This window comes from Vespa crabro, chromosome 12 (genome assembly GCF_910589235.1).
Source record: "Vespa crabro chromosome 12, iyVesCrab1.2, whole genome shotgun sequence".
Classification (NCBI taxonomy): domain Eukaryota; kingdom Metazoa; phylum Arthropoda; class Insecta; order Hymenoptera; family Vespidae; genus Vespa; species Vespa crabro.
In genome coordinates, this window is record NC_060966.1 from 5182247 (window position 1) to 5192479 (window position 10233).

General features: G+C 28.7%; 2 protein-coding genes across 3 annotated transcripts in view; both read right to left on the reverse strand.

The window, feature by feature from the left end:
* Positions 1-288: 288 nt before the first annotated feature.
* LOC124428321 (SIFamide-related peptide) lies at positions 289-1768 on the reverse strand. The gene is made up of 3 exons (XM_046972258.1): positions 1701-1768; positions 1011-1164; positions 289-501 (listed from the first exon to the last, which is right to left on the reverse strand). Exons 2-3 carry the CDS (start codon positions 1138-1140, stop codon positions 422-424), a joined length of 210 nt encoding a protein of 69 aa, XP_046828214.1. The 5' UTR covers positions 1141-1164; positions 1701-1768; the 3' UTR covers positions 289-421.
* Positions 1769-5055: 3287 nt separating this feature from the next.
* LOC124428499 overlaps positions 5056-10233 on the reverse strand; it is a 33551-nt gene continuing 28373 nt past the window's right edge. The window contains exons 1-2 of one of the 2 annotated variants that reach the window (XM_046972620.1): positions 7322-7493; positions 5056-6137 (exon numbers count right to left, since the gene is read on the reverse strand). In XM_046972620.1, coding sequence (XP_046828576.1) covers positions 5460-6137 — 678 coding nt within the window. In that variant the 5' untranslated portion in view covers positions 7322-7493 and the 3' untranslated portion in view covers positions 5056-5459. Of the gene's footprint in view, positions 6138-7321; positions 7494-10233 lie in introns of those variants that run through there. The other variant, XM_046972621.1, reaches the window with a different exon arrangement.

Here is a 10233-nt window from a genome sequence, read left to right on the forward strand (position 1 = left end):
TGATTATTTTCTTTAAGTATTAAATAAAAAAGAAATGTTTCAGGCGAATATCGTGTGATGTCAAATTGAAGGATAGGTGGAGGAGCATCAGGCAAATTGTAGCGATAATTATTTTACTTGGGATAAATTTAAAGAGCCTAATAAAAGTCATTTTAATTTTTGTTAAATAGAACCTTATATTATTTATTAGACATTTTTATAATTGTATCATCACCCTGTATACAACTGATAAGATTATAATATGAAAATAATAAAATGAATGGAGTATTAGAGAAAGATTAAGCGTTGTAATGTTTCTATAAGATGATTACATTTATTAAAATTTGACAAAGAAGATAATACTGATTATAATAAGCGGTCGTATCGTTGCAAGTTGCATTGGATTATTGATTATTGATTATTGATTATTGATTTGAGATGTTTATCTAGATAACCAGGCGTTGCAAGCTTCGCTAGCGATTTCGCACATGGCAGAGAGTGCTCGGTTGGCTACTTCGGCATCTGCAATAATTCAAATAAAATATTCATCAGAGATCTTATTAATATTATTTATCTATGATTATTTTTTTCACAGGATGGATCAAAAGTTCTTGAACGATTTAAACAATCAATTATTATTTCTCAATGTTATCACTTTTTCTGTTCTACGATTTTGACTTGCAGTTTTGCAATTCGAAGAAAAAATAAATAATCACCTAGAAACTTTTGATCTCTACGTCCTGCAGTAATATTACAATATAATTATTGTAATATATATATATATATATGTGTGTGTGTGTGTGTGTATATACAAATACCTATCGCACATACATTCAAATTTTTATTATTAAAATGTAATATTTAATAATTAGTAATAGTAAATGTTTTTGTTTGTGAGTAGTTCATTTTCTATTTGTTTCTCTTTTTTCTTTTTGAATGTATGATTGAAAAAAGAAAAAAAAATACGATTAGATACATCGAACATTTTTTTAAATAATTTTTTGAACAGTCGTTTGAACATTGAAATTTACCAGACTCGGAGTTGGATCGTTTGCCGAAAATGCTGCCATTGAATGGAGGTTTCTTGTATCCAGCCTCGACGATAAGGCCAAGGATGGCAACAACGAGGAAGATGGTAAGAGCAAAACGGACGGAGACCATTTTGAATGAGGGGATTTTTTAGAGCTAATCCGTTAGAAAAAGTAAAAAGAAAAAAGGTAAGTTTGTTAACAATACAAATAAAATAAATAAAATATTAAATATTATATCTTACTTGTTGAAGGAAGCTGTTGATTCTTCTACGAAAGTCGAACAGTGAATGTTGTGAATCTGAGAAAAGCTCTGAGCTTTTATACTCTCAAGAAGAGTACTGAAGATAAATCTCTCTATCAAACGCAGACGAGGGACATTATATGCAAGAGAACGTTTCCAATGAGATTTTCTTTAACTAAAACGAGTATCATGCCATTGAGATATGTCAAAATGATCAATGACAATGTTATATATCGGACATAGTTAGAAAGGAATATGGCAATTTCATTTTAAGTATGGAGAAATGAGGAATAAAGATTCAAAGCCGGTCACTGACATTCAGAGAAATGAGTTTGACTTTCGTATAAAATCTATATACAACTTCCCTTATATAATTCTTTTTTACTTACAAAAAATTCGTATTAATATTATAAATATAAATATATTTATAAATATGTTTTAATAAATACCTGAAGATGGTTGTTGTTGCTCTAAGAAAGAGGTGAGAAACTGAACTGATACTTTCCTTCGAGTAGTCTCGGCTTTTATAAGAACCTGTAAAATACCATAGGGAAAGGCTAATAATAAGCTGACAAAATTGCATTACAAGTTATCAGAAACTTAATACAATTTTGACTGCTCGTGATTGATTTTTATCTCATGGGAAATAAATTTTCTTATGGTTGATAAGAGATGATACAGCAACAAAGTATATTGTTGTTTTTAGTTTAATTATTAACTGAAACATATATTGTCATTATTTTATGTAAAATAAAATTGTTTAAATATTTGAATGGAATCCCTTGTTCACGTTAATTCATGTCGAAAAATCCTAGAACGTCAATCCTTAGAACATAGATTCCTAACATAATTGATGGAATGATCAAGTAAGCATACTGAGATCCATTGAAAAAATTTAAATAAATATATATATATATATATACCCATAAAATGTTCACAAATATTGATATTTAATTATTATCCATGTTTTTTAATGTATTATTTAACCCACGGTAAAAAACAAAAATTTTTTTATACCATAAGAGTTACATTTATTAGCTGCCAATAAAATAAATTTCTTTTTTAAGAAAAACCTTTCGTTGGTAATAAAATCGAAGGAAAATGTCATAAACAACAGTCGATAAAATCGTTTGCGACGTTGTTTGATTATATAAAAGCAGAATTCTACTATTATCGATTGCGTTTACCAATCGATAAGACAGGATTCTACTACTAACGAAAGAGTATTATAAGTCGATAAAATAGGACTCTACTACTAATGAAAGAATATTATAAGTCGATAAAATAGGACTCTACTACTAACGAAAGAGTATTATGAGTCGATAAAATAGGACTCTACTATTAACGTGAGTATTATAAGTCCATAAAACAGTACTCTACTATTTATTGATTATTTCCATTCGTTCAATAAAGTAGTGATTTATTATTATCTCTTCAATCGATAACACAGACTTTTACTGTTATCTACCAATAGTACAACATTTTACTATAATAGAAAATTACGTTCAACATGATCGATAAACTATGCAAATCTAATTGGAAATTGTCACATGATATTAATACTTATCTTGATTATCTTATTTTATCTTAAATTTTTCAAAATTATTAATAATTTTCTTTAATATGATAATCTTTGTAATTAAATGACTTATATATAGAGTATGCTAATATGATTGTTTAATTAGCTATGATGTAGATCTATCGATCACGATATTATTATAGGTTTTAAGTTTTAGCATATAATTGATTCTTTTATTTGTTCTATTCTATACAATATAACATAAAAAAATAAATAAATTATTTTGAAACAGAAATTATTATCGTTTACTCATGAATTTATTTGTATCATTAATTTTATCATTAAATTTGTAATTAAAGCTAAAGTTATTTAATATATTAGATATCACGTATTAATATTACAATATGATTATAAATTTTAATATATATATATATAATATTTCCTAAATATAATTTGGTACCCCGTTTTATCTCCTTTTCGAATCTTCTTTATTTATTTTTTTGTTTTTTGTTTTTTCTTTTTTTTTATTAATAATAGAATGTATGAATATTTACAGATTTCGCTTAAAGATATAATAGCCCAAATAATGAATTATTGGATCTCTACCTTCGGCCTATTTCTAACAATCGCATCGTGATCAGTAAAACAAAAGATAAAAAAATTAAACTTCGAATAATCACCTGATGAGAAGTTTCTGTTACATGAATTAATAAAATAATTTTTAAACATTTGTTATGTAAATAATATCTACAAGTAATATAATGTTAACTATATAAGGAGAAAATACTTTTGCAATTGTTCCTACGAAGTTATTAATCTTTTTTATAATTATTATCAAAAAAAAAAAAAAAAAAAAAAAAAAAAAGAAAAAAGAAAGAAAGAAAACTGTACGCACACATGTATTATAAAAATTTGCGATTGTCAAAAATACGAAGATGTTACCGTTACATCGTATATAGGCATTCTAAAATCTACGTCTTATTGTCGCGTCACAACTTCTTTTTTAACGGCGCAAGATTAATTAACATATTACTGTACAATTTTCTTACATATCTCACGTATATGGATTACTTTTTGCATTAGAGAGAAAGGGAAAGAATGAGAAGGTAGGATAGATATATAGATAAATAGATAAATAGATAAAGGGAGGATACACAAAAGGATTCATTTTCTTCGCAGGGGAAGAAAATACGAAGACAATTTTTTTTTTTCCCTTATCATTATCAACGATAACATGTATTAGGTGGATGAATTAGCCTCTACGCTTATTAAGAATCGACTTAATTAATTAATAGCAAATGAATTTGTTTAATTGGAAGACTCTGATTTTGTTATTATATCATTTTTCTAAATTTTAATCTTAAAACTATATACACTATATTAGACGTTTTATTATATTATGTTATCTGATTAAAAATAGTCGAAATGTATTTCGTGTAAAATCTAAAAACGACAATATACGATAATAATTATTATTAAACAATTTTATCGCGCGAGAAAATGTAACTTTACGTTTACCGTGTTACTAAACTCGCGTATTACATAAATATCATTTATTGCATAATACACACATCTCACACCAGAGTCGTGTTCACACGCCGGAAATTTCTTATGCAAAAATTTTATTTGATATCGTCAAAAAAAAAAAAAAAGAGAAAAAAGAAAAAAACAATGGAAAGGAAAAAAAAAGAAAACAAACAAATTTCAATTAATGTGTGTTTTTCCACGTGTACTTTTGCAGGCATTGACTTTTCTTCTATCTTTCTTTTCTTCCCTTTTTTTCTTCCTTTTTTTTTTACATTTTCTTCATCGTGTGAACTCGACCCAGCGATCTTAACATTCTTATCGATCTAAAGTGCGATTAAATAATAAGCGATATATGGATGTAAATTTAAGTAAAAATCTCTTTTACATCATCACTTTAGATACTTATAAAATTCAAGTTACTATATATATCGAAAATTTTCTATCTTACTTTAAATATATATATATATTAATAAAAGCTCAAATGATAGAATGAATGATGTATGTATGAACGACGATCTTCGAAATATATTTTACAATTAGAACATTCATTCTTATATTGAAAAAAGAGAAAGAGAGAGAGAGAGAGAAAAGAAAAAACCAAAAAAAAAAAAAATGAAAAGGAAAAGAAAAAGAAAAAATAGAACAAGACAAGATATTTTAAAGGAGAGACAAAAGAAGAAATTATTTGTGTATCTTTAAAAAATTATACATCAATTGTTTAATTATAATTAATTAATTAACAAACCTACATACAGCATATATATATATATATATATATATATATATATACATATATATATATATGTATATATATATGTATGATAATATATAGAGGAACAATGTTCTCAATTAATATTCTAATGGGGTCATGTATGATCGAACATGACTGACCTAGACACGCCTATATATATTATCTAGGAGATATGTAAATTCGTCTGGCTCTCGATTAGGCAAAATAGAAACTTGCCGTGTTCTTTAGCTGTCATTTATCGAAAATAATAGAAAAAAAAAAAAAAACAAAAAAAAAATGAAAAAAAAAAAACAAAGAAATATACATCGCCGTCGTCGTCGTCAGCGTTGCTTCTTCTACGAAAGGAAAAGAAGGAAAAAAGGAAACAAAGGACAGGGAAAAGAAAAAAAAAGTAAGAAGAAAACAACAATTTCAAGGAATGATGTCACAATTGCAGGCACTTCCTCCGTGGCCGATGTTGCACTGAGCCATGCACCACATATCCCAGTCGATCTCGTCTGATGTTGAAGAATTAGGTGCACTGCTTGCTTGTTGATTATTATTAACGTCCATGGTACGGGGAACGAAATTTTCGTCCTTCATTATATCTCTTCCGTTCATCATCATCCTCATCTTCGTCATCATCAGTCGCTGTACTTCTTGTCTTTGTCCTTCTTGTTTTTGTATTTGTTGTCGTTGTTTTTGTTGTTGTTGTTGTTGTTGCGATTGTTGAAATTTGTCGGAAAGTTTGGTTGAAATTCGTAACCGATCTATACTCTCTTCCTTTCGATTGTTCAACGACAAAGAAGGATAAATCTTTCGGCAATCGCATCGTTCTCGATCTCGAAGATATTGAAAAAGATTACGACAATAATGTCTCCTCTCAACTGATACAAGACAAAGCCTGTTTAAGAGGTCGTCCACTTCACGGCCACGACGGCCTTCCTCGACTAACTGAGAAGTAACGTGGACCTCGTCCTCGTTCACCGAGAGGTTCTCCGCGCGGCATAAAACTACGCATGCGTTATTGAAAATATAAGTCCTTGCCGGGACGATCCTGGCGTGGCCGAAGAGCATCGTCAGCAACACCCACCAGGCCAGAGGCGTCATCTGAAAGTGATGGCTAATCAATATCAAAAGTGGACTTCCTCCCTTCCTCCCTCCCTACCACCCAACCACCCATCCACCTACCCACCCTTCTACTCCTAACACTAAGTTCCCCTACCTTCATCTCTTCCCTCTCTACCTAGAGACACCCTCCTATCCACTTTTTTCTACTATCTCTTTTTCTTTTGGAGAACGAAGAAGAAGCATTTCCTCGTTTCTAACCAGAAAGCGTAAACTTCTTAAATCAAATAGATTTTCTTATATATAATATCGATATTGTTACCCGTCGATTTGATTTTAGTATGGCCAATGAATAATATCGATAACAGATCATATCTTTTTTGATCTCTCTCTCTCTCTCTCTCTCTCTCTCTCTCTTTTTCTCATCTGCCAAAGAAATTTTCTTTGTTTCTTATTAATGATAACGATCCGCATTTTTACATAATTAGATCATCAATAAGTGAGACTGTACGTACGATTAAATCGTCTGCTTTTCTTTTTCTCTCCTCTTTCTTTTCGTTTTTTTTTTCTTTTCTATCAACTCGAGAAAAAAATTATCGCGTAATTCTAAGACCAAAAGTCATTACGTTTGATTGTCTAATATAATTACAAAAAAAAAAAAAAAAAGAAAAAAAAATCATATATTTTATTAATCAAACCAATGAATGAAAATTTGCCTGTATAAATTTACAGAAATTTATAATCATTATATATAATCGTTTACGTTTTATTAGATAACAAAATGATCGAAAGAAAAATTAATTCTCATTTTGATTAGACCATTGAATGATACTAAGTCGGATGATTTCCATTGATTGGATCTAATGAAGAGATACACATATATGATGAATAATTTCATTCACGTAAATTATCTATTATACGTATCTACTACTATCGAGATAATTCCAAGTTTCTAATAGTCATGAAAGCATGAAATAACTATGACGAGAGAAATCTGACATACCTAACTGTTACGTGACATACCACCTAATACGAATACCATTGGTAATATTTGTTATAGATGAAATATGTTAGAATGTCCTCGATCAGATGTTACTCGTATTCGATCAATATATCTAATTATAATAAATCCTAATGTCTAATATCGTAAAAAAGAAAAAAGAAAGAAAAAACAAAAAAAAATAAAATCATTTCGGGAAACAATCTATTTCACGATCGAATCTTACCTGATTGATTTTTTCTTTTTTCTTTTCTTTACACCCAAAAGAAAATAAATAAATAAATATATTAACGAAAACAAAAAAAAGATATTAACGAAAATGACCCCACGAGTTAGAAACTTAAAGAACGTAATTATCAGGACAAAAACTTTTAACAGACTGAATGATCGTGAATAAGTGTACGACGTATCGATACTAGATAGGTCGGTAAAAATCTTCGATTACATATAATACGTCGATACGATGATCAATGATAAATGATAACGCGCATTCATACACGTATCGTATCAACGTGCTTTGTGTATTGTTTGCAAAACATTACTTTCATAAATATCTTTTACAAAAGAACTTCGTTCGATTCCATATTGATTAATATCATATTCATATATACATTATACCATAGCTAAAGATATGCATCGAAGTATTTTGTACGTATATTAAAATTATTACAAATTATTAATAATTACGATAGGTATTAAAATTTTATTCGATCGTATCGATAAGTCCCGATATCTCGTTTAGACAACAAAAATATATACATATATAAACAAAAATAATCCAGTGCGTTAAATGTAAAATTTAATATTTCTTTAATTCAAACGTAATTCATTTAACAAAAAGATAAAAAGAATACATTTCGATAAGGTAGGATAGGTAGGATATATATCGTTCCTACGTAATACAAGAAGTTAGTTTATATATCGGGTTAAGGGACTGCGTGAAAGATTACAAAAAAAAAAAAGAAAAAAAAAAGAAAAAAAGAAAAAAAAAACGAAAAATAAAACAAGATAGAAAGATAACATAGAGATAACAAAACTAATAGGTACCTCCACCTCTTTTATTCTGACGTAACATAATCTTCGATATAATCTTAACTTCGTTGAAACTCTTTTCTTCCTTGAATCAATCAAATTAATTTTATTAATTAGCCATCGAAGTAGATCACGATTTCTATCTCGAAGTAGATCAATATTATCTATCTCTCTATCTATCTTCATTTCTTTTTTGCTTTTCTTTTTTTTAGGGTGAACGGGGGAGGGACGGGGAGGGGGGAGAAAAACGAAGAAAAAAATAATCGTCGATAATTCTTATCAAAATTCCAACGAATCGTATATGTAATTATCTCAGTTAATTCTTTTTTCCTTTTCTCTCTCTTTCTCCCTTTTAAAAAATTTTTTTTCTTTCTGCACATTAACCCAGCAAAGATATATTACGGAGTAAAGCAATCAATTATAACCCCGTACAATGTACATAATATAGATCTTATCAAGGAGATCTAGAGCATGCACTTTGCTCGACCTCGATCGTATGTATACTATTTTCAGTAAATCTACTAGTTTCGCGTTGCGCAACTTGTGAAATATTTCACGAGTGTAACAAGGTCGTTTCAAAAGTTCTTAGAATTAATCTTACAAAGGTAAGTTTTTTTTTTTTTTTTTTTTTTTTCATTTTCCTTTTAACTTAGGATAATGTAATTTTTACAATCTGAAAAAAATAAATTAAACATAACGAAAGTTTCGAAAAAGTCTAATCGATTGTTACAATGACCTATTGAAATTTCACGAACTGTATTTTTTTATTCTCTCTCTCTCTCTCTCTCCCTCTCTCCCTACTTTTTATTATTTTTTTCTTTTGTTTTCTTTTACTTTAATTTTATTTTTCCTATAGGATTCACGATAATGGAGAATGGAAATTCAGAACAGATGCCGCCGGTGAATTCTTTCCACGATGAGCCCTTGGGAAGTGTTGGCTCGATTTAAACTTTCGACGAGAAGATGCGAGAAAGAGATAGAGTTATATATATATAGAAAGGTAGAGAGAGAGAGAGAGAGAGAGACGAAAAGAGGAGGCAAAAATCTCTCTCTCTCTCTCTCTCTCTCTTTCTCTGTTTTTCTCGTACACTTCCTTCAAAGAAAGTAGAAAAACTGTAGGCGAGTATACGATCGATCTAACGTCTGTGGTTGCATTAAATCCTCCCGACCTACTACCCTCTTCCTCCCTTTAGCTACCATCCACGCAGAAACGACCCCTTCATCGACTCTTTCCACCCTTCTATTCTTCTCCATCCTTGTCTTTTTATTCTTCTTTTTTTTTCTTTCCTTCTTTTCTCTTTTCTTTTCTTTTGGTTTCTTTTCTTTCACTTTTTCTTATGTCAGACATATAATGACACAAACTATGTTTCATATCCGAGTTTTGTTAGTTCCCTTTGGGAATTTTTTAATAATACTTTTTAAGAATTTATGTCATCGATTTTTAAGAATGCATTACAATTCATTCTTCTATCTAATTCGTTGATATTTTTTAATATTTTTTTATAAACTATCTCTCCGTCTCTTTTGTCTCTTATCAATGAATAATTATTACATGATTTATTTCATTATTATCATTTCGAGGTTGAAATTTTTTTGATAATATTTCTTAATAAAAATTAAATTCCCTAATATTAGATTTGATATTACTATTAACCAAGCAAAAGGATTTCCAATGAAATAGATAAAATATCATCATCTTTTATTTAAATATATAATATTAAAAATTCTATATATAAATTATTGGCTCTGACGGATGCATAATAATCGTATATATACATAGAAACTCATTTGTTTCTAGGAAATAAAAATCTGAATACTTTTAAAAGCTAGACAATAAATCATTGTCCCGATATGAAATTCTCAGCAAACGTTGTTAAATCATAATTATTAAACGCGCACAACTTATAAGGAAACTAAAATAAATTACTGTCTCATGATAATATTCAGTATTAACTATTAATCTTGCAACAACACATAAAGAATGATAATTATCGAGTAACCCGATAAGATTATATTCAAAAAAATAAATTTCATTTAAAGAATTCAAATAACAAATTATCTGAATTCGATCGAATCGAATAATTTTTTAACTGAATGAAATAAATC